Below are 24,574 nucleotides of genomic sequence, written 5' to 3'. Positions count from 1 at the left end.
TCAAAACGCCCTTCCTTGAGCATTAAAAAACGGATTCAAAGCCGGATTAGGCTGTTGTACACCATTATTCGTAAACGGGTTATTAAGCGGCTGTTGCTGCTGTTGTTGATTCATTCCTATACTGCCAGTCATACTGGGGTTGGCACTTGGGTTACTGCTTCCTGGTGGTGCCATTATAGCTAGTCTACCGCCAGCAGTATTTTGTGGTGCGAATGGATTCAAGTCCGACATGACATTGCTTGCGTTTGATGGTGGTTGTTGTGACATGGCTTGTTGGAATGAGAATGGGCCTGTTGATTGTTGCTGTTGTTGGGGGTTGCTGAATGGTGTTGCTGGTGTTGGTTGCATGGGTTGTGAGAAGGGTGTATTGTTGAATGGTGTTGCTTTAGCTTGATTGCCGAACACATTTTCAACCTATTTGTGAGAAGTGAGGGTGAGCGGACAATGGCATATGTAGCAGCGTCCAGCTACTGTTCATTCATGGGGCTGGGGCTGGGATCACAGTTTTTCTTGGTGGCGTCTCGTGTCTTCACGAAAAAAAGCAAACCAAGTCCGCTGGAATTCCCACATACCGTGAAGTTATTCGGCTGCTGCTGTTGAGGCCCACCAAAGCCTTGCTGTTGTTGCTGTAGTGGTGGCCTTCCAAAAGCACCAAACCCAATTTGGGCTGGTTGCTGTTGCTGTTGGAATGGATTTGTACCACCAAAAGCACCAAATCCAGCACCTCCTTGAGCATTAAACTGTTGCTGCGGTTGCTGATTATAAGACGGCTGTGGTTGACCACCATACGGCTGTCCATATTGTTGCTGTCCAAATCCAGGCTGCTGTTGTTGCTGTTGTTGATTGAATACAGCTGAATTATTATTACTATATCCTTGACCAAACGATTGTTGTTGAGCAGCGAATGGGTTATTGGTTTGTAAATATTCGATTGCGAGGGGTTGCTGTTGTTGTACTTGGAACGGGTTTACACCTCCCATTCCCATCATTCCGGTATTACCCATCATGTTACTTGGTCCAGCCGTCAACATTGGGTATTGTCCTTGTTGCTGTTGTGGCATTCCATTCAACATGAGTTGGTTTTGGTTGTTGGTTTGGTTGCCACCCATCATGAATACAGGATCTTCTTGAGCAGACGTCAATTGAGTATCGATACTTGAAAAGAAATCAATAAGGGTTTTGGGATTTTGGATGATCTCTTCCGTGGATGGCATTCCTGGTTGACCACCTTTTATGACTATCGTTTGTTCGTCGATTTGTTGAATACCAGCTAAATCATTATAGAAGGTACTTTCTGTGAGAAAAAAAGAACAAACGTTGACAGACGGCCATCACTCACGTCCTTTCAAAGTAGGTATATTACCCATACCCATACTGCCACCACCTCCGTTTAATCCCTTCTTTGCCCGATAAGCTGCTCGATTGGCTTCAAAATCAGGAGACCGTAGGTAATCTTCCAATGCACTGGCTAATTGAATAGGTGCCTAGTTAAACACGAGACGTTGTGAGGCGACCATCTACAGCTTTTGTGATCAACCTCATTCAAATTCATTGGTACTCGCTTCCGGTTTTGCAAACCCACGAAAAAGTAAATTGGTGAGCCCAGTTGATACATTACGTACATGTTTGAATTCAGGAACATCAATACCCAGCGACTGTTTCAATTTCCTTCCAATTTCAAAAAAGCTCATGGCTTTCGAAGTCTCTTGAGCGAATTGCTTGTATATGACAAGAGCCCTTTCAGCGTCTGAATGTGTCATTTCAAAGAATAAACCTACCAGGTACAACAATTGTTAGACCTTTTTTTGTTCGGAATTGGTCATCTCTTGACTGGCACAAAAAAAGTACAGTACAAGAAAGTCAAATAGCGACACCAACAAATACACTCACTCAATATCCTCAAAACTCCTTCATTCAGCAACCTAAAGAGTATCATCATATCCAGCAACAACAATCTGAACGCTTGTAATGTGACTAGATTGTCGATATCATCCATATAGAACTGCAGGGAAAACATGTATTTCAGACAGGGTCAAAAAATACATCGGAACGTCCCAAAACTGGAGATTTCTCCAAATACATACCGTACAACCCAGCAATGCATTAACTTGTTGCCCAATAAGCGTTGTTTCTTCTATGAGAGCACCAGCTTGATCTGACGACAAAGTCTTGAACCTTTCAGTCTGTTCGTCTTTCCCATGAACGAAATCTCGTTTGACGACTCGATATGCCTGCGTTTTTTCTTCGAGGTATGCTGCATAGGCATGTATATTTCGAGCTTGTGCTGCACCTATATTAACATGGGGCGAGGGTTTAAGTACAATTGCGCTACGGAATTCTGAGTTTAAAGGATCAAACCCCTTCAATGAAACTTTTTTGGGTTGTCCGTTTGAAGACAAGAAAAGAAGACCTTCACTGGTATCATACCATAAGGATTGGTAGACTTGTCTCTGAAATTGGATAGATTCAGCATGCTTGCAGATACGAGATAACCTGTGACTCTATCTGCACTTCCTTCTCTCATCAGGATGTGTACCAAGATCAATGATTTAAATACAATCTACCAAAAAAAAATTAAAAGTTACTGACTTATCATGGACATATCCGTAGCATTGTTTCTTTTCTTGCAAGCAGTCATTAACGATATTTACCACCCAATGATTCTCCCTCAGCCTAGTATTGATCAACTTGAACATGTCACTCATTGGAAAGTCTCGTTGGAAGGTGACGGCGACCAGGACTAGGATGAGATTGGAGTACGAGTAGTGTTTATAAGTTGAGCGCAAGGGAACGGTTTGAAATAAGGGTCTCATAAACCACAATGGGGAAAAAAGACGCCCTACAAGTGGTGCTTACCATTGATATGTTTTGGTTTGAGTGGCTTGTCATCTTTCGTGGTTGATTTGATGACTGCTCGTTCGACATCTAAATGTATAGAATAAACAAGTGTGTTTGAGGGATGGTGATCAAGTTCTGATAGGTTTGTTGACAAAGTAGCAACTCGTGACACTAATTGCAATCAATGCAAACGAAAAGAGATTGTAGATATAAATTCATACCTGAAAAGTAGTATCTGACAAGAGCGATATTCTCTCTTGTTCTTGCACCTGACATGTTCTATGTGATTATTGTTTGATCCACCAAACGATGTCAAATGTTTCAATTTAAAGTCAAGTGGAAACCAAGATCCGAAACGCAAGGAGATTCCGACAGAGAAATAGTTTACAAGGAATTCGACAGTTTCTTTAATTAAAAGGGGCCTTGTTCCGCGTGCAAAATGTAACGTAAATGTTTTGAGCGTTTTGGCGTTCTGGTTCATGTCAAGAAAGAGTTAGCGTCGAAGTAGAGGGAAACTCAACGGAATACTATACATACAGCTACGTACAATGCACTACGTTCTCTCTTTACTCTAACAACCGCACAATGAACAAAAGCCACGACCGTTTGTGTGAAGATGTAAACAGGATGCAAACTTATATATGATTTACAAGAATATACCTAAATACGCGTCATACTGTTATATCCCTATTCTACATCTACTTCCATACAGCAGGATACACGCCCGTTGAGTTAGTCGATATGTTGCCAGGTTGGGGCGTGTTTAGATGTGTGATGAGTGACGTGATTATAGATTTGCTGGTAGCATTATTAAGTAGCCGGGCTTCCTTGACTAGGGCATCTACTGTCCATTTGCGTGGATTTGATCTGTAGAGAGCGAGGACGTGTTCAATGTCCTGCACAGTTAGGTACATACGACGTGTCGTTGAAGGTGATGGGGATGCATTGGCTATACGTTGGGATTCATGGTCCTGAGCCTGGGACTGTGCGGATATAGTCCGATTCTTTAGGATGTCAAGAAAGTCATTGTCCTGTATAGATGGATGTTGGATTGATGTTAAGCTTCCACTTGCAACCAATATATACTAGCAAGCTGCACACATACCTTTCTCGGCTTTACGCCAGCCGTGGAAGATTTGACATCAAAATGCAATTGACCAAAGTTGTGGATTACTTGCTGGTCTTGCTTAAATCCCTCTTGAATATAGTCCGGAATTGTACTAGTAGATGCTGGTGGTGGCGGCGGTACATTAGCAGCCTGCTTTGTTGTATTAGCAGCAGCAGATGCTACTGTCTTTTTCACTGCTTGACGTGATGCTCCTGCTCCCATATTGTCGAAAATGTTTGTTCGTGTTGAATGTTGGCCGTACTTCATTGATTGTAGGCGGTCAAGACTGAATTAAATAATAAATTAGTGCTATTCCACTATGTATACACGTAAATCACGCTTTACTGGCCTCCCGAAGATTGTTTTGCCTACTCTTGATGTTCTCACAAAACTTGAACAAAAACCAACATTAGGACAGAACAAGATGAGTGGGAAACGAGCTGCCACTCAGCTAGACGATGATGTCGATGTACAGAGCATCATATCAAAGATATTATTCATCTTAATGAGGTACTTACTCGTATTATATCGCACTATATCGTTATTCCAAACATTCACACATCCTCAACCAATTAGCGACGACGATGCTATTCATGTCCTCAAGAGATCCATCAAACGAGACCAAATAATACCTGGGGAGGACCCGCACTCAATCACTGCCGATCTAGCCACCATATTCGACAAGAATCTATCTGCTCTCTTCTCTACATTGATCCAGTTCGAGGTACTTGCAAAGGAACAGACGCAGCAAAGAATAACACCCTATTCTACAACAAATACACCACATTATACTTAATATATACACTCATTCAACTAGGACGAAATAGATGCCTACTTTTCTTCTTTGGCCAGAGTATACAAACCGAACACGGATATTCACAAGGCTGCTATCAAACTACGCGACTTGACTGTCAGATTAATTCATGATCAGATACGATTGCATGAGAATCTACGTATAGTCGATGCTAAGAAGGTCAAGACTGAGGTGGGTTCATAATCATAACGAGATCGGCATAAAAAAGGGAGATTAGCAAACGTTTAAAGGGCGTTTACTGACCCAATTCAACCCACATTATCATATAATAGGCTTCTGCAGATGAAGGTATATACAAAACGTATTGAGGACGTGAATCCTGAATCAGAAAGCCCATATTCACTCCTTCCTGCAATCACATAGAATTCACAGACAACCGACGCCAAAAGTTTGCCCTTATGAGAATACTCCCAGGTCAAGATACAAGTTATGCGTACTCTGGTAGCATCAAAAGACCATTGGGTCAACATGCTCTAGAACTGCGTAAGTGTGCTTTGCTCGATTAAGTGGCCAATTTTTGCCATTTCACCTATGGCACTTGTCTTCTACGCTCTTCAAGGCTCTAACATACTCATGTTACATATAGCACCGGATGTCATCAAGATCGTCATCACACCTTCTCAACCCATCCCAGCTTCAGAAACCAACGCTCTCAAAATGGCGAGTCATCCCGACGCCATACCTCAACCTGAACGAAGACATCAACAAGAACCCTCACACCAACACCTAAATCCAAGTGAGTTGCTTTGTTTGATTGATCAATGGCAAGTCAAGTACGGTATATCGTGGTGTGGCGTACCACCTTCCCGTAAAAATCCATACTTTTATTGGCTGATTTACTCACCCATCCCAACTCTTCCGTCCTATAAGTGGAATTCCTATCAGATCCAGGCCCGTTCATGTCATTTGCTCCTACAATAGACTCGACTTGGAGCCATTTGTCAACTCAAGATTCTTACCGTCTATTCAAGTTACAAAATGATAAACGTGTTGGTACTGCTCAACAAGTCTTGTCTCTTGCCAGTAAGTGCTGTTTGGTATGGTCTATTGGGGATTTTTTGTTTCGTTTTGGGTTTTGTCATGTGTCAGTGGAATTAGAAAGGAACCAGTCCTTTCGAATGGGAGCCGTGCTGTTTGGACACTGTCATTTTCTGCCGAATCTTTGTTTTTAATGAGGCCGTTCTGGCATTTTAAACGCATCTGCCACAATGGCAGATGGCGCTGTTAAATGGATATAACCAGTTGAAGCGGCAGAATGCAGCGTTTTTGGTTGTGTTGCAAGTTGTCTCACCATGTCTCCTTTGTTTTAGAAACCGCATTAAAAGATGAAGGCGTCGATGTCGATTTCATCTTTAATGCATTGCAAGTCTTGCCAACAGCTCCCAAAGTAGAACAAAACAAACCATCGAAGTCAGCACGAACTGCCATCCTCCGCCGTAATTTGGCTGGTATCACACAATTGCATGCCTTCCAAATGGATCGGTTTAGTTCTGCAAGTAATGGTGGTGGCCTTGTTATTAGTAAAGAGGAGTCTGATATTGGTGAGTGTGGTATGGGCGAGGGATGGACATCACTTCATTCTATGTATTTAGATTCAATTCCGGGGGTGGGGGTGGTTTGTTGGCGGTGCATGACAGGAGAAAGAAGAAAATATGTAGACAGGAGGAAGGACGAGGCATTATTGACACGAACCATTCGAACACTCACTCAATGTGCTTTTTTTCTCTTAGCCCAAACTGTACATGATAATTTAACCAAATTGTTGGCCAAGACATCTCCTCGTGATGTATTTGTGCCTAAAGGTGATGTGCCATTAGAAAACATTGTCCGTGCTTATGATCCAAACTATAAAGGTAGGCAGGGGTGGTGCGACAGATTTTTTGCCTGCTTATACTGAGAAGACTGTGAACCAAAAAAACATACGCTTCGGGATTGGAGTATGTCACATCGATTCCAAACAATAACTAATGCACACATCTTTGATCTCCTTAGGGGTCATACCACCGCCTGAAGCTAGAAGACGAGGACCTCCTCCACAGCAGCAAGCCCAACAACAACGGCAAATGCAACAACCTCAACAACCCATGCAACAACAACAACCCATGGGCATGCAACGACCGCCACAACAGCAACAGCAGATGGGAATGGGTATGATGCCTCAACAACCTGGAATGATTATGGGCGGAATGGCTCCACCACCTCCACAGATGGGTCCTTATATGCCTGTTCCAGCTGCGGCTATGCAACAACAATCTGGTAACTTTGTTTGCAGAGCAGCCAAAAGCGCTTGTATTATTTGCAGAAACGCTTCCCGAAAGTTTGCCTAAGATCATCCTTGTTCAATTAATAGGATTCAGGCCACAAATGTCAATGATGGGAGTTAATAATATGCAGCCTTGGGGTTGAGCTGAAATAGTTGATTCATTTTGTCTTTTTGGGGCCGAGCTATATTTTATATTTCTTGTTGCTTTCCGCATGCACAATTTACTTGTTACTGCATGCAGGCGGTTGTGTTTTTAAAATATAGAGGTATGACGAATCCATATACCGACCGGAGTTCGTCAGACTTGCAATGGTCCTAATGTCTTCATCTCTTCGTTTTTTTCGCTGAACGCAAAACGTCCCCAAAATATATCAAATTAATTTACCCAACTAGATGCATATATATAAACAAGCGAAAACATTAATATAATAAAACATGCAGTATTTTTACATAGCTATCATACAACGACCCTCCTATCTATTACCCTACTCGGCACTACACAACAATGAAACCCCCGCAAGCGTCCACTTCTGCGGCCCCTTCTCCTTTGTTTTCAAATTAAACGTCCATATATAAGTCGGACCTCTCTGTCTCGTCCTGTACACAGGGCACTCATAAAATCCTTTCGTCTCCTTCTTATCCACCGGTATGGCCTTCACATACAGCACCGGCATAGCAGGCGTCAAATCCTTCAAATGCGAATCCTGTATCAGACCCGTAGCAGAATCCCATCTCGCACCCTCCATAAACAGTCCATGGATATATGCACCCTCTCGTGGCGCAGCAGTTAATTCTTCACGAGTCTTTTTGGTGACATCGACAGTCAAAATCATTCGATCTAGCGGCCACTCGTTTTTACGTGCAGTGGTTTGCATAATGGCGGTTAGGAATGACTGTGGGTTGAAGAGTCCGGATAGCCAAACGACGGGCGGGAGTTGGAATTCAGTTACCCAGGCCTCTAATTCCTTGATTCGTAGCAATAGATCGTTATACCATGCTGCGAGCCCTTGTGAAGACGGATATGCTAGTTTTTCCCATGATGCCGGCACAGCATTCAAAAACAATGCATTCATTAATGCTTCCATATTTTCCGTTATCGTTAAGTCTCCCTTGAGTCCAAGCTCCAGTTCCCGTAAAGAGCGTCGGATTTCAGACGTGAGGGTAGCCATCCGATCACATTCTTGCAACGCGACCGATATATACGGTGTGCGTTCTTCAACTCGTGATGCCAGTTCAGCCACGTTAAAGTTCTCGGGTAGTCGTTCCAAGATATCTTCTACAACCTGTCTTACTTTTTCTTCTTTTGAGGTTCCGACACCGGCTGTCGTGTCTCGAGGCTGCATTTCGAGCATAGTCTTGAAGAGATTGTCAGCCATCTTGGTTAGCACACCGATTTCAGCGTTCGGGTGGAGACCGTATAGGTATGGTGATTCTGGTGGCAAGTTCTCGTCAATGTATCTATGGTAGTCTTTATAGTCGGATACGGGGGGCAGAGTGAAGCCTGGTGCGAGCTCGAAGCTGCCGTCAAGCATTTCTTCTCGGAGATATACGTCCAAGTATGATGAGCAAAGACGACTGTTACGAAGTTTTACAATCGTCAGTTTTTTGATCCGTGCACTCAACCAACAAACACAACTGAATTTTTCAATTGGACTTACCGATCCCAATCATCAGAAATATGTCCACCATACATAATCTCTCCAAAGATGTATCTCAAATCCGTCCAGGGTACTTTCGCAAACGTCTCCAGATAATTATACAAGACATCACAACTAATCATCAAATCACCAGTAGAGAATGGATATGGTCGATTCCATCCCTGTGTGCCAAACTTCCTCCTCTCCAACACGACAGCATGGAAGTAGCACAGCGAAAACAATATACTACGGAATTCAGCATCCTTGGCACAGCGTTCAATAGACTCTTGCGAGAAGTTATCCAGTGCTCGATGGATGTTGGCTTGCATGCCCGTTGGAGGCTCGTTCGTGATTTTGATGGAGGCCTGTAATATCGATGTTGGCATGATATGGTATGCAGGGTCACCAGCTGGTTCGGCAGATAAGAAGACTCGGAATTCAGGCGACGATCCGATTGCTAGTTGTTCGAGTTTCTTTTCAAGTACTGGCAACCATTTAGCTACCAAGTGAATATTTTCCAACATCACCCATCCACCATGTTGATATGCTACGTCCAGACGCTGTTCAGCAATCACTTCTTGGCCCTGTCCAAGGGACACGTTATGGAAGTTCTTGTTATCTTCCGTGACACCAAGCGATCTACCCAAATGCTCGACTTCTTTGACTGGATCAACACCAGGCGACAGGATAAAGAATATAGGTGTAGCTGGTCCCGACTCTTCAAACGATTTGGCGAGTGGCACACGAGACGAATCTACATATTTGGCTCCCATCTTGGTCGACACGAAATTTCGTACTGCATACGTCATACGATCTGGACGCAAGCAACGCAATATACAAAGTTTCTGCATGGGTGACTTGTTCTTCCATTCCTGTGGAAGTTTCTCGTTTTCGGGACACTCGTTCTCACAATACTTCTTCCATTGTTTGGAAGCACCTTCGATATCGGATGCCAGTGTTCGGAAGACTTCAATACCGGAGAGGGCCTTGACCATACCCCATTGACTGGATGTGAGCCATTCGACTGGAGATTGGACGTTGAGGACTCGTGGACCACGTAATAAGAAGTCCATTTCAATCATATCAATGTCACCCTGATATCAAATAATCTTAATCAGCTTTTTCTCTCTCTAAGAAAAAACTTCACAAACACTTACAGCTGCCATGAGGACTTGGAAGGTCATCTGAGCCAAGAAGATCAATTTGTCTCTTTCAAACAGACCTCGAGTGGTATATACAAAGGTCATGTACGTAATAGAGTCAATTAATGACAAGACACGCTCCTTGATATCTTCAGCGGCTTCCGCTCGGTTGATGGCGTTCTTGAACACGACTTTGTATGCACTCAAAGAGTACTACGGCGAAAAAAAATTGTAAGCGAAGAAGCACCATTCAAGCAACAAGAATGTGAGCTTTAATTCACTCACTTGGTACATTGGATGAATCTGCCACAAACTATTCAACAGGAAGTACAACAGCGACGATCGTCCAGCAACAGGTCGATACAGTTCACGAGTCTCGTTGATCTTCTTTTCAGTCCTCTTGGCTTCCTCCACCTTTTGCTCAATATCAATGGCAGTCAACTTGGTAGTCTCCAGGTTCTCAACCAGAGCAGTATCACCCAAGAAATTACCCTGAGCGGCTGATAATCGAGACAAGAGCGCGTCTTCTAATTCAGTCAATTTGATCTTGAATTCGTTCTGCTGTTTAGTCAAATCAGCCTTCGTCCTCTCCAGATCTGGACGTTCAATATTTACGACATCAGCCAGCAACTGATCTTCAAGACCAGCCAATGTTACAGTGAAATTGATGAGTGTGGTTTGTGCTTGGATTTCAGGTGGGTAGTGTGGATTGGGCAATCTAGTTTGCAAGACAAGTTTAAATCGAGCATCATACTCGACTTCCTTGTCTCCCAACCGAATGTATCGTCCCTTTTTAATGGTTTCTCGACCTAGAATTGGATTGAGCACTGGATCTATACTCTCACCCATATCTTCTATAAGGACGGTATCACCAGACGACACAGCCTTTTCAATCTTGTCAAGGTATCCACGTTCACCTAGACGTACAGTCTTGAGTGATGCACCTTCTCGGTTTTTAATCCAGGTCACACCCTGCAGTTGAGGATCTATAACCAATGGCCATCGTTTACAAGTGGTGACCATAGTAGCGTTTTCTAAAGATACTCGGTCATTGGGCAGACCTTCGTTATTCCATTTAGCGATTTCAGCACTGGTGGTTAGGATCGAGAGTGGATCTACATCGGCAGACAATGGAATATTACAGTCACTTGCTCGTAACGTAGGAAGCCATTGCTCCTGCAGCAATTCTTCACGGTATCGTTTACTGAAACAACCGACGTAAGAGACAAATGCAGCAGATAGCAATACATCTCCAGCCAATGTCTTTTCCTGTTCCTTGAATCGTCCGACAGCATCAGACCAACGGACCTTCTCAGAAGCAAGACCATTTACCAGTCTGTTGGCCAACACAATAGTCTCCTGTGTAGATTTGGCTTCTTCCTCACAGCGAAGTTTATCGGCTGTAGCCTTCTCAAACTTGGCCTTCAAATCACCCAAGTTGCGATCAAGTTCGGCAATCTTGGATTGAATGTCTCGTAATTTGGCTTGAGACGAATTCAATTCGGCATTGGCAGCTTCGAGTGCTGCTCGCTTGGGCTCTACATCACAGAACACTCGGTAGAATCCTACAATGTTGACTACCCACGCACAGAGACCTGCGGCGGCTAAAGATTTGGACTTCATAAACTCTTCAGTAAAGTTGGGGTTTGCCAAGTATGGTTCTAAGGCATCCAAGTTGGATTTATCAATGTTTTCCTTGTTAAAGTTGATGAGTGATTCCAAGAAAGCATCGACCTACGCGACAGATTAGAAGTCGATCATTACAAATACAGATAGGCTATATAAGTATTTTTTGCCCAAAGATTTCAGACATAACATACCTTGGCCATCATATTCTTTCCAGCCTTCCAACTACGATCCTTAGCGATTTTGCCAGGTGGGCTCAACAACACCATGACAGCAGCCACTACATTAACGACTTCATCAGATGGCGAACCAAAAGACTTCAATTCCGTCAAATTGGCCTTGTTGAGAGAGTTCAAAGCAGCGGCGGCAGCAGCTAGAGCAGGTTCAGCAGCTCCAAGATCTTTTTGACAAGACTCGGCCTTGGCTGATACATCTTTGGTAATACCGTCGACTTTACGTTCTTCTTCAGCAGCAATAGCCTTTTCCTTATTGACTTTCTCGGTGTCAATACCAACACGCTCAATAAGACGATTGGCTTCTTCGTTCTTGGCGTTCAATTCTACTTCCTGCGAAGCGAGCTTGGCTTTTAGATCGTCGACCTGTGAAGCTGTTGACTGAAGCTTGGTCAAACCATTCTCTAGACGCTCCATTGCTCGAATCAGTTCCAAACTCTTCTTTTCTAGCATTTCCTTGTACAGGGAAATGAGACCCAAGAAGGATTTAGGAGTAGTATAGTTGTGTCGTTTCTCATTCAGCAAATATTTACGAGATACGGCGTTAACTGACTGATGGGCAAACGACATGAATTTGGTAACAGGTCCTTTAAGATCGTTTGGCACCAAATCACATGTCGATATAAATCGAGTTGCTACAGATTGTAAAGCTTCCTCGGGCCATTCGTCAAACCAATCAATCATGGTACAGTTGACAATGGCAGGGAATTTACGGCATCGAGATCGAAGAGTGTTTCCGACAGGCGAGAAACATAGCACAACCTTTAGATTCTTACGGACTGTGCGGATGAAGAGATCCCAGCAGACTTCTCTGGTATCTATCAAGCCCTGAGCCTTGGCTTCTCCTCGCATCGAGCTGATGATGCCTTCTACTTCGTCGTCCGGATACAATCCTGGAATGGTTCCTGATGCCAACATGTCGTTGATGAGCACCAAGAACTTTTCGTCAGCCACTTGAGAGTCAGTCAATAAGAACATGATCTGAATCTTCTTTTGACCAGTCTATTGAGAATTCAACAGTTAGTTTCTGAAATGTATCGTGCCATTATGAAAGCAGGGAACAGACCTTAGTATATAGCCCCGCCAAATCAGTTCTCAAATCATTGATGGAATAACCTTTACGCAATGTGATTTGGAAGACTTCCATGTTGGACATGAATGCAGCCAAACGAGCCAACGACTGTTTGCCACTTCCACCAACACCGACAAGTAGAGCATTACCACGAGGCGATTCCAATATACGTGAGATACGACATATATGCGACATGGCATCTTCGAAGAGCACCAAGTTCATGGCTGCATTGACTTCTTCGTACGCCGTTTGTGCTTCGTCCAACAACTTGCGGAGAGCACTCCAGTCCTTGACTGGACCATACTTGGGATCTCCCATACCACTGGCATAGTGCGAGTAAATGAGTGGTTCTGCCTTGAGTGCAGCCTGGTCGAGTTCTTCAAAGGATTTTTTACCAATTTCCTCTTGGAACTTCCAGAGCTGTTGACGATCTTCCGCAGCAATCATCTTGTCACCATATACACGAGTGGCTTCGTGCATCCACAGTCTTACGATATCTATGGGCTCTTTTAGTGCGTCTTTATGAGCAAATAGTATACCCTATGATGGAAATGAAAACGGTCGTGAGCCACTTCATTTGCAAAAAAAGGATCAAACAGGGTTTTGTACATACCTGGAATATGTTGGACAAGTCTCGGAGATTGAAAATATAGTGGAATTTCACGGCAGTAGGCAAGAAGAAGGCAGAGACCCTCTTGTGAAGACCTAAAGCAGCTGTGACTAGTCTGTCTGCAAGCTTCTGGAGCTTGTCAGGGAATGCCTTTAGATGCTGTGACAAGATCTGGCTGTAAATCATTTGCAATGATTCCAAGCCAGGGAAGTTGACAGCGAAGGCAGCAAAGTGACGTTGTAGACGTGGGGAGATCTTGAAAGAACCTGCTGTCGGATTCATACAAGCGACATATTGACAGTTATGGATTTCCTTGAGTGTCAATTTGCTTCGGTCATACCAATGACGGTAGTCCAAGTACTGTCGCAGCAATGTGTGTGGACTGGCAGTACCATACTTGTCGACTTCTGGCATATTGAGATCGTCCAAGAAGTAAATCAGCTTCTTGTTTCCTGGTGGACCAAAGTTACGACCAGCCTTCTTTTCTAACGGCTTTTCTAGAATGGGTTGTAGCGACCATGCAGTAGTGTAAAAGTTGAATGGTACGTTGACAATCAAACGGTCCTCGCCTGCAATTTAAAAATAGATTAAGTTGTGTGGCCTGAAAAAGAAAAACTGACGATCCACAGCATCATACCGTAAGAGTTCAACTTGTCTTGCATCAACACAGTTTTACCACAACCAGCATTACCAATGAGCAGCACCGGTTTACCATTATCAGCCAATACGTCCAAAAAGTATCGAATACGAATGGTTTCCTGAGTGTGTACCAATATGCTTTGAAGTGGCATATCGGGATCGTACTCAAATACAGGAATACGGTCAGTCCACGGCAAGAATCTCTTGCTCTCGTTGTCTACAAAGTAATCATATACAGTTCCGGTTGGAGGGAACTTTACTACTTTGAATTCACCATTCCACCATTTGGAGAATTCATTACGGAAATCAACCATTTGATCCTGGAAGATTCCACCACCAAAAGCCCAGACTGCAGCGAATACAAAGTAGATTTCAAACCAATCCTTATCACAACCCTTTGGTGTGTTTACTGGAGTGAGGAGACCTTCTAATATGTTACAAAGCATCACTACCATAGAGAAGTCTTCGATATCGGCCCGTTTGAATCTGCCAGAGCGCAACACATCGAGACAAGGGTTTACATATTTATCAAAGAGCACACTAAGAGTACTCTTTTCAGATTGATCCTCCCGTTTGTCGAGCCACGACTGCACGAATGGATTCCATCCTAAATCACTTGGGTTTACATATAGTATACCGGCACGAGATACGGTGGCGGGAGTAGCGTATTTGAGATCACCGATTTCAAAGATCATACGCATATGTGGTTTGAGTGGAATACGTTCGTTAGAGGCCAAGGTCAGCACCTTGTTGTCATCCATGACAGTGTTTAGAGATTCAATCCAGTTGGGATCAATGTCACCGTCCAAAACAATCCATTTGGGATCAGTGCCAGGAATAGCGGAGGTGTCACGCATAATACATGAGAAAAGACCATCCTTCCATTCACGAGTAGCTGGGTTTATACAACCATACAAGTCGTCGGTGTTGACAGCCTTTGGATTCAAGTCGGCCCATTGACACTTCTTGCCCAAGCTGACATAGGTGCGAGCAAGAGTCTTCCAGATCTGAGATTTACCGGTACCTGCATTACCAATAATGAAGACACAGTGACGTACAGCCAAAAGTTCTTCCAGTTGTACAATCTTGAGGACAAAGACTTCCTCAGCTTGCAGACCACTCTCGACAGTTGCTTTGCGGATTTCGTCTTCCAGCTTCTCGTTACGTTTACGGTGTACTTCAACCTTGGGGAACAAGTCTCCAATTAGACCATGGAAGACTTGCAGATCGTCAGTGACAATCTTGGGCAAGTTGAAGTCACGCAGAGCTCTCATCAATACGTGCTCTTCTGGTACTGTAGGATCAGCACGTTTCAGAGAACCAGCAACGACCAATACGGACTTAATGGCTCGAAGACCCCAGTCGTAGTGATCTTGTTTCGACAACAACTCTCTGTTGAGCTTGTAGAGGGTGTTGAATTTACGAGCTAGAGTACTGGCTTCTATAAATCCTTCAGCCATCAACATAATTTCACAAATCAGCTCCAAGTTGGGTACGACCATAGAGCAAGGACGGAAGAGAGCCTTGATGTTTTCAGGCAATTCAGTACGTCCGGCATAGCCAGGATTCATGGTGATGAAGATACCGACAGTTCTTTCCAATCGAATTTCTTCTCCCTGTTTCAGATAGTTGCTTGTTAGCCAAAAACAGCACGACGGATCATCATTGAATCTTGCTGACCTGGAAGATAAAACGCTTCTTCTTAGCACGTAAAGCATCCTGGATAGACTTGACCTGAGTAGCTACGACCGACAAGACCTCAACAGAGATACGATTGAACTCGTCGAAACAACCCCAAGCACCAGATTGAGCAAGACCCTTGTAGATATTACCAATGGACTTGTAATCCATCTGTTCAGAACAGTTGAATACATAGACCATGATGGCAAGAGCTTTCCCCAAATCCTTCACGGTTTCGGTTTTACCAGTGCCCGCGGGACCTGCTGGTGCACCACCCATAATCAAGTGGAGCGACTGAGTCAAGGTAATATAACAACGATCCGTTAAGGCCGTGATAACTAGACGTGGTGTGTTTCCTAGATATTCGTAATTGTAACGGAAGGAGGCGTCACAAATGTTGGCAATACAATCACCAGCAGTTCCATCTGTGTGGGCGATTACGGCATCGTCCCATCGTAAACGTAGTTGACATTGCCAACTGAAGCATTGGGCATTGTCCGCCTTTTCTGTAATGAGCTTGGCTACTATATCACGAGCGTGCACATCCAAAGTACAGACTGTCATAATCATTTGACGATCACCAGAATTCAACTCTCCTTGAATGAGAGTAATGAGACTCGTGAGCTAAAAAGAAAAGAAAATACGAGTCAGACGATTGTTCGCTCAAACCGAAACAATACCGCTTCAAGTACCTGATTGCATTGTTTCTTGTAGTAGTCCTTCAGCGAGTTCTCATAACCTTCTTCCAATCGACCAAACGCAACATTGACTTCCGTAGTCCACCATATTTGTGTACCAGCCAAAGTGATTTGAGCAGGATGGTCAAATATCCATTGCTCACGAGGCTTCTCTTCATAACCAGTAACGGCTTCACCCAACATGTGTTTAAGAGTTTTACGCATCACATCTACCAATCGGTTGAGCCATACTTCTACTGGACCACTACATTCACAAGGTGTGACGAATGGCACGTATTCGTCTTCCTTGGAATACATCCCGATGGCGATCTTGGATGGGTCACCACCTTCCATCTTCTCAAACTGTAGCCTGGCAATGTTATCGAATAATTTGGGGAGGTGGACAGCGACTTCGTGTGGAATGTTGCCTTTGGCAAGAATATCTAACAAGTCGGAAGCAGATACGAAGTAGAAACGAGGGAAGGCGAGACGTTTGGTTTCGAGGTATTCGGCCAAAGACTTTTCACAAAGCGCCAGTTGGCTCTGTAAAAGCTCCAGACGCTCGTATAATCCCTCCTCTGTGCAAAAAAAAATCGTCAGCGAATTGAACTTATAGTTTGCTCAACTCAACAAACCACATTCTTACTTGTACAGGCTTCAACCGTATTGGGAGTCTTGACAGCATCACTCATTAATGCCTTGTAGTCTTTATCAATACCATCGAATCGCTTTGTATCTTCTGGTAATTGTGCTCGAATATCTTCAGAGCCCATGAAGATGTTTTCAAGGTGCGACCATGTCTGTTGCACCTCAAGCCATAAACTTATGACTGAATCGACTATACCAAGAGTGTTCAACCATTTGTTGATTTGAGCTTCGAAGTGGGCGACATACTGTGCAAAAAACATTAAGTCAGTAAGGGGTAAGTCAGCGAAGGGAAATCGAATTTGATCCTCTTATTAAAACAAACCTTCGACGTCATCATATTTTGCAACATGACTTGATTATCTTCTAGAGTTTCAATCAATTCTTCAGAAGACTTGAGAAGTGGTGTCTTGGTCGATTCGTGGATTTCATATGTGAACTCCATAGTAGTCCATGTCTTGGTGAGATCATTGAGAATCTTCTCCATAGACAATTCTTTTGTGGCCCGGTCAACAATGACTTTGACGTCATCTTCATATTTATGTAGCTAAAGTGTAAACAGAATTGTAAGCGTCCATGCAAGAAAAACGAAACCACAAAATATTCATAATCTTGCCTGTAATGACAACAAGTCCTGGAACTTCATGTCCTGAGTCAACACAAAAGTGACGCCAGTAGTTTTCATTAACTGCTTCCAGTGACGATCCCTAATAGCATTACTACGGAGTTCACCAACAGCACGTAAACTGGTAATCATATCCTTGACCATCTGATCCAGGCCAGAATACACATCCCAACCCTTGATTTCTTTATCCATCTTACGAAGCTCCTTGTTGAGATCTCGACATTTGGCTTCCATGGCATCAGTATCAATTTCAGTCCATAGAGTTCCTCGCCATTGATCAAACATGAATGTGACTAGTGCTACAAAGTCCCATACTTGTTTTAGCATACCAACGTCTCTTCTACAATCAGCCAATTGACGGTAGGCTGGAATGTTGAGTTCGAAGAGTTCACATGATACCCTAATGGCTGCTGCTTCATTCTCCATATGACACACTTCGACATGACTGGAGTCGATGAGTTCATAGGCGCCGTCGGGGCCAACTTCAAACTTGAATGGTGCCCGTTTCCTGTATTCTTCTCGGAAGGCATGGTTTCGTTGATCAAAGCTATTACACTTCCTTTGAAGGACATCTACTTCACGAGCTTGCAGTGGAGCAACATGATCTCTTATAGAGACAGACAGTTTCTTGACGTCCGACCATGCTTCTGGTAGATCGTTGAGCATCTTATGGATGGTATCTTCCATTTCGACACCAAATTGACGAAGAAGATTGACTGTTTTACGAAGAGGTTCAAAGGTTTTATCAATGTTGGCTGTTCTGTGCTTGATGGCATGTAGCAAGCCCATAGCCGATATCAGGCCATCATAGTCACCCTCCTAGAATATGAAGAATGGTCAGCAGGGAATTTGGGAGGCAGAAAAAGAAAGTTATGAAGCAGTGAAAGAATGTCTCACCTCGATTTTAACTTGTAAACCCTTCTTGGTATTCTTGACAAACTTGTCCAACTCATTCAGTGTTGCAACTGCACTATCACTGAGATGCTTGGTCAACGTATATGTCCATTTCTTAACGACCAAGTTCAGAGCTTGTTTTAACGGACGAGCATCAACTCTAAACCAGCCTTGGAACAGCACTTCAGGCTCAATAGCCATGACGGTTTTATGTATTCCCTCGAATTTACGGATTTCAACTTCAAACTTCTCGAGTTTGAGAGATTGATCTCCTTCACCAGAATCTGAGGCGGGACTCTCGGCAGCCTTGTCGGCATTAGGTGGGTTGGACAGGAAACGTTCCATATATTCTTGACGGTTTTCCTATTAATAGCAAAAAAGGACGAGTTAAAGATATGCATTTCAAGCATGAGGAAGCATAAACTTACGGTCCAGAGGTACGTGTACTGATCATAACTATCACTATATCCTATACACTCTTCCGTAATTCTCTGGACACGACCAAGAATCTCCACTTTTATCTTTGACAATCGTTCGTCGTGTAACATCTCGCCCAGATATGTTTCGTTCTCCATAGCATCTTCACCATGTAGTCCGGTGCCTGATGCATCTCCCCCTTCTTCAGAGGCAGGTACGGGTTCTGGCTGCGGTATGGCTGCTGGTCTAGCGATACGTCCAACCAGTGACGCAGTTTCGTAGATGTCATCAAGAAGGGTCTTAATGGTAGAAAGTAAGCTGCCTTCCGTGTTTTCTAGGTTGAGGAAATTGGAAGTCACTACCTTTCCCTTGTTTGTCACTAGAAATTAACCAACCAAACAAAGGACACATACCATCAGCCATGCTTGGAGTGAATACAAGCGTGTCATTCTCCAATTCAAGCTTAGCTTCCAAAACGGGACCGACATCAGCTCTTGATGCACGGTCACGATCCATGTTTTCAGCCAAGTGTTCCAATGATTTACGAATAACATCAAAGAAGCCTTCACGTATCAATCCATCTACATATTCTCGGTATTTGCCCCATTCAGCTTGAGACTCTTGAGCACCAAGTAAACTACGAGTCTGTTCCAGTAATTCGTGAATGGTTCGGCCGTCCTTTTTGATTTGATCATAGGCAGCCGTTAGCCGAGCGTCCTTGCCTTCTAAATCTAGCAATTTCTTGCCATCTTTACGTTCTACGAGAGGTGCTGATGACCAGGCCTTCATCATTTTAACGATTTGCACCACATTGTTCTTGGTAACTTGCAATACGGAGCTCAAGTCACCAACAATCTTTCCGAGAGATTGTATATACTCTTCAACACCCTCTGATGTCCAGTTGAGTGTCTTTAGAGACTGCTCAACCATAGCATCGACGGCCAACACCTTGGACTCGATTAAAGGTCGTTCGACTTCAAGGACGGAAGTCTTGATGCTGTTATATTGAGTCGAGATATGGGCCAGCGAGAAGATGAATTGCCTATACACTTCTGCTTTTGAGTAGATACGGGCAGCGGTTTCGGGAGCCTTGACTGCCAGAGACTCGAGATATCGCACCTCACGGAGTAGGGCAACTACTTTGGGTGCGAAATTGACTGCTAGCAACCCATCGGAATTACGAACAAGCAGAGGCTTGTGGAGATTGGCCTCGGATTCGTCTATTAGTGTGTCTGCCCATTTTTTATAGACGGCACTTTCGTACGCATCAAGCATGTTCTTGATGTCATTGTACTTGGAGAGCACGATATTGGCCTCTTCAGTGTTCATGACACTGTGATTGAGCTATTTCAAAATGACCAGTCAGTTCGCAAGTGCAACATGAAACGAGATGCGATTTTTCACCGATTAAAAAAAGGGAAAACGCAAAAAGGCCATAGCAAACAGAAACATGCCGGCGACGGTACTTACACTCTTGAGCTTCTCCATGGCCTTGCCTATTCTCTCCTTGAGCTCATGACACCATGCGACAGCACCAGTTACGGGAGCCATGTTGTAATGTATTGGTGGATCGTCTCGACCTCGTAAGAAGATGGTTCGGACATCTTCTAGGTCACGCATGTAGGCCTGCAATAAAGCAAAGTATTTGCCCTCGAAGTCGTGTTGAATCCGTGGGCGTGACAAAAGACCAGCAAAGGATTCAATTAAACGGAAGCATGCGTGGAGACCAGTACAGTCTTCGAAGCCTTGGCAGAGGATGGTTCTAGAACATGAAGCATGTTTGTGTTAAAAGGCAAAAAAGTCCAAGTCGTTGACTGAATGCTTACCCGATTCGACGATCCAAATCTTCAATCTTGGCCTGGAACTTGGACATGTCACTCTCAAAGTCACTGTTTTGCAAGTCAAGCACATCGTATTTGATTTGCTTGAAACCGGACAAGGCCGTCGTGAATTCTGCAAATATTTGAGCGACTTGGGAGCTCAGAATTTTACCCTAATCAAAAAAACTGAGCCTAACCGATCTATGAAATGGAGTGTAATTTTCCTTCCTTTCCTCGAATTATCTTACCTTGGTACCACCAACCTCAACCTTTTCAAGGCGGTTGAACTCGACAATGGTATCAAACAAATCCAGGATTTGGTTTACTCTGAACAAGAATCGATCCAAACGACCAAAGACCAGTTTCGAATCAAAGTTCCACGGCCTTGGACCCTCTACGGTTCTTCGTTTACAGTCCTGATAAGTGTTCCTTAGAGACTCACATACTTTAAGGGCGAGACGGATTCGGTCGGCAGCCTCTTCTGGTTCAGCAGCGAATAGTTCGGCTGGCTGAATAAATACACGGGCCTGTTCTATGACGTCGTTACAGATTTCTTGAAGCACCACTGTGATTCGTTGTGGAGTGGTGTAGTGTTTGGAATGAGTCCATATAAGCACCAGGGTGTGCATTAATGGAGGGAAGACTTGAGCCAGTTCAGCAAAGTCTGACGATCCAGATAACTTGTCTACCAGTGGCCGCAGTGGCTGAAGGTAAAGTCGGATGTCACTTGCCTCATCGAGAGCTGTGTTGAAATTTATACGTTAAAAAAACTTGGCGGGGGGAGAACTCAGGCATCAACTGTTGTTTCGGCTTCAATGCAACATACGTACCAAAGGAGACTTCCTCAAAGATGGTTTTGAATGCGGGGTGGTAGGTAGATTTACTGGCCTCCAGTATGCGACCAATCTTTTGTATCTTTTCATCCGTGAGTTGAGAATGAATGTTGGCCAGATTAGCGGCTTTAGCAGCCCAAAAGTCGATTTCAACCACTGGTCCAGGTGTCAGCCCTGCATCGAGTGGTCCAGCTGAAGATGATTTAATGACTTCCTTGATTTGGTGAGTCCAGTCTATCACTGCAGACTCTAGAGTGTGTAGTAATGACTTGTCGATCTCGACGTTGAGACGGGCACCATGTGGTAATGGCAGCAGCGTTTTGCCCTACGGTAGAAGAAACACGTGTTATTCAGTAGTCCTGATCAGGAGGGAAACCTGGTTGATAGTGGCTGAAAGTGAGAGGAAGTTCACACCTTTGATTTGCCTGATATGACGTAAACGGCACCATTCAGCTGGTGAAAGTGTCGCAACACATCATTGGCCACGACTTCAGGCCATGCTTCCAGATTGCGTGGGTTTGTCAGCAGTGGCAAATACACTTCTTCGAGAAGTGTAGATAGGAATGTTAATGGATCGGCAGCCAAATCACCCATGGTGAGTTCCTTTTCCAGACTAGTGGTGACTTGTGAGCCGAGAGTGTTTTTGAGAAAGTAAACGGACTTTCTCTTGAGTTGTGGTGGAAAGTTGATTGCTGGTAGCAGCTCGTCACGGGCGTTAAGATAAAATAGAATTGTGTTGACATCACTGCTGTCCAAGAACTTGACAATGGCCTCCCTAAATGGTACAAGGGAGCAAATGTTGGTTGAGGCAAGAAATGGTGGGTTTATGTAAAGAACTGTTTGAAAAACGTTGTTTCATGCGAAACACATTCCCACATCACATCCTTGTTTCAAAGTGGATGGTTCTATGGCCCCCAACTGTCCCGTGACATTGTGCGTACGAGATCCGTGAACGAAACAATATGAAATATAATGTTTTGATGGTATAACATGTACAGCACTTACCAGTTCTCCTGGGTGGACACCATTTTTTTAAATTTGTCATTTTTCAATCTCAGTGCGTTACATACACGGTCTGAAAACCATTCACAGCGCGGGTCCATGACAGCGGGAGGGGCATCGCTGTCACCCTTATTGGTGGATTCACTCTTCACCTCAGACATGGTCTGTCGTTCCGTGAGAAAGTGTGTGTGTGAAGTTGAGCGAATACGATCTTGTTATAAATTGATCCAGAAACAGAAATGTTCTTGATCGGTTAGATCTGACAGTTTAACACATATAGCAGTCTGTATAAAGCTCGTTCTGGTGTAGAAAGGCTCCAGTTCGCGTGAAGGACGGTGGGCGTTATGTTATGGGCAATTCCCGACAAGTCTCTGAGCGCGAGGGAGAGAACAACACCCACGTACCTCACGATTACAGAAGAGACATTTGATACTAGGAACATCAAGACTAAAAAAGGTTTGGTTCACGATAACAACAAGTGCAACAACGTGCCATTGTCGTAACGTCCTATAATGTTTGTTTGGACGTACTGGAACTTGACTGGATCGCAGCTAATAATTTAATCAAAAGTTTTGTTTAAAGATTTACTACGTTCTTGCTCAGGTCTCATATCAGCTGTTGTGATTGCTTCTGAGGGAGCCTTCAAGTCATGGCTGCGATTTTGCTCTTACAAAGCTTTTCTCGGGGGCGCAATTTGACTTGTTGACTTGTGAGGCAGAAGAGATCTAGCAGCGGTATCAGACTTAGTTCGCACCTTCATACAACATTTCTGACGGTTCTAATCGTCCTAAGTTGCACCGATTGATAGATCAAAACATGTTGGGACTGGACAGCAGAAACTATGGCCCACCGAACAACACTCTGCCCATCCGAGGTGCCTCATATCCAGTGCCTCTACATGAAAGAATACCTTTGGCACGCTCCAATTCAGAAGTAAACAGGGCAAGGACTGATCCACAATCGAACGATGGTCGAAACATTGCTCCTGCTCCTCAAATGAACAACCGTTTGCCACGCTATACCAACCGGCCCATAAACGCACCTTATTCCCAACCATACCATCAGCCGCCGACGTCTGCAAGTCCGCCATCACCGCCTCGAAGGTACGGACACTTGCAAGTTCACAGATCGCTACCAAGGAAAGTAAAGCTAACTTTTCAACTCCTTTTTTTCCAAATTCTAGTCCATTACGGGGCCCTCCTTTCAGTTCTCGCTCGAGTACTAGCTCGAATGGAAGTAATGCGGCCAGAGCTGGGACCCTGCAAAGGCTCGAACCACTGTTTGTTGAATCTGGATCTGTACGAGATTCGCTGCCACATTCAGTACAAGACAATCCTCCAGCTGCTGAAAAGGTAGAGCCAATAGCGCAGAATAAAGAGCGAGAGATACGGGATTTAGAAGACAAACTGTCGGATCTAATGGTTGCCAACGCCCATCTTGCGGCACGAGTAAATGACGCTACAGCATCCTTTACGAACGAGAATAAACGATTATCGGACGCAGATACACGGATACGGCATCTAGAGAGTATTCGGGACACACTTCAGCGTGAGCTTGGAGTGGCGAGAGGTTTGTGTAGGGTTGGAAAGCACTCAGCTAGTATACTCACCCGATACGTTTCTATTTTAGAGCAACTGTCTCTCTTTACGAAAGAGCGAGTGAATCTGCATATGCAACTGGAAGAGATGCACGCTAGCGTAGAAGGCTCAGAACGACAGATTAGAGAACTTAAAGAAGCACTCCGAATCAGAGAAGACAGAATATTTTATATGCAGCAACAACAGCAAGACCGGCCCGAGTCATTACAGTCTCAATACAGGAACTATGAACCTCCCGCACAACGACCTCCCCAACCACCATCTGAAACATTCCGTCAACTTCCACCACAACTCCCGCCGCAGCGAGTTGCTCCTAGGGCAAGTAGGCCATTGCCGCCACCACCGATAGACGCCCAGGAAATGAACTCTCGTAATGCCAATGGTGGTTCTATTCCTCAGGA

The 24,574-nt window shown here is 44.2% G+C and overlaps 3 protein-coding genes across 3 annotated transcripts; all 3 read right to left on the bottom strand.

Moving 5' to 3' along the window:
* SmJEL517_g03635 (uncharacterized protein) lies at positions 1-3,114 on the bottom strand (the record flags this gene model as incomplete). The annotated part of the gene is made up of 10 exons (XM_031169563.1): positions 1-414; positions 573-1,294; positions 1,364-1,484; positions 1,623-1,774; positions 1,891-2,002; positions 2,085-2,290; positions 2,428-2,560; positions 2,652-2,740; positions 2,857-2,925; positions 3,060-3,114. The coding sequence occupies 10 exons, from the start codon at positions 3,112-3,114 to the stop codon at positions 1-3; spliced, it is 2,073 nt and encodes a 690-aa protein (XP_031024449.1).
* A 422-nt stretch (positions 3,115-3,536) lies between these two features.
* SmJEL517_g03634 (uncharacterized protein) lies at positions 3,537-4,168 on the bottom strand (the record flags this gene model as incomplete). The annotated part of the gene is made up of 2 exons (XM_031169562.1): positions 3,537-3,869; positions 3,944-4,168. The coding sequence occupies 2 exons, from the start codon at positions 4,166-4,168 to the stop codon at positions 3,537-3,539; spliced, it is 558 nt and encodes a 185-aa protein (XP_031024450.1).
* Positions 4,169-7,508: 3,340 nt separating this feature from the next.
* SmJEL517_g03633 (uncharacterized protein) lies at positions 7,509-22,736 on the bottom strand (the record flags this gene model as incomplete). The annotated part of the gene is made up of 22 exons (XM_031169561.1): positions 7,509-8,598; positions 8,682-9,754; positions 9,818-10,015; positions 10,088-11,536; positions 11,623-12,663; positions 12,728-13,273; positions 13,347-13,912; positions 13,981-15,598; positions 15,663-16,286; positions 16,355-16,917; positions 16,986-17,232; positions 17,310-17,531; positions 17,646-18,428; positions 18,507-18,866; positions 18,932-19,254; positions 19,334-20,264; positions 20,391-20,682; positions 20,747-20,913; positions 20,989-21,482; positions 21,571-21,898; positions 21,988-22,348; positions 22,579-22,736. 22 exons carry the CDS (start codon positions 22,734-22,736, stop codon positions 7,509-7,511), a joined length of 13,434 nt encoding a protein of 4,477 aa, XP_031024453.1.
* Positions 22,737-24,574: the final 1,838 nt, after the last annotated feature.

Source organism: Synchytrium microbalum (assembly GCF_006535985.1).
Source record: "Synchytrium microbalum strain JEL517 chromosome Unknown SmJEL517_scf0020, whole genome shotgun sequence".
In the NCBI taxonomy this organism is placed as follows: Eukaryota; Fungi; Chytridiomycota; class Chytridiomycetes; order Synchytriales; family Synchytriaceae; genus Synchytrium; species Synchytrium microbalum.
Note: the sequence above shows the minus strand (reverse complement) of the source record. Positions and strands in the feature narration are given on the sequence as shown.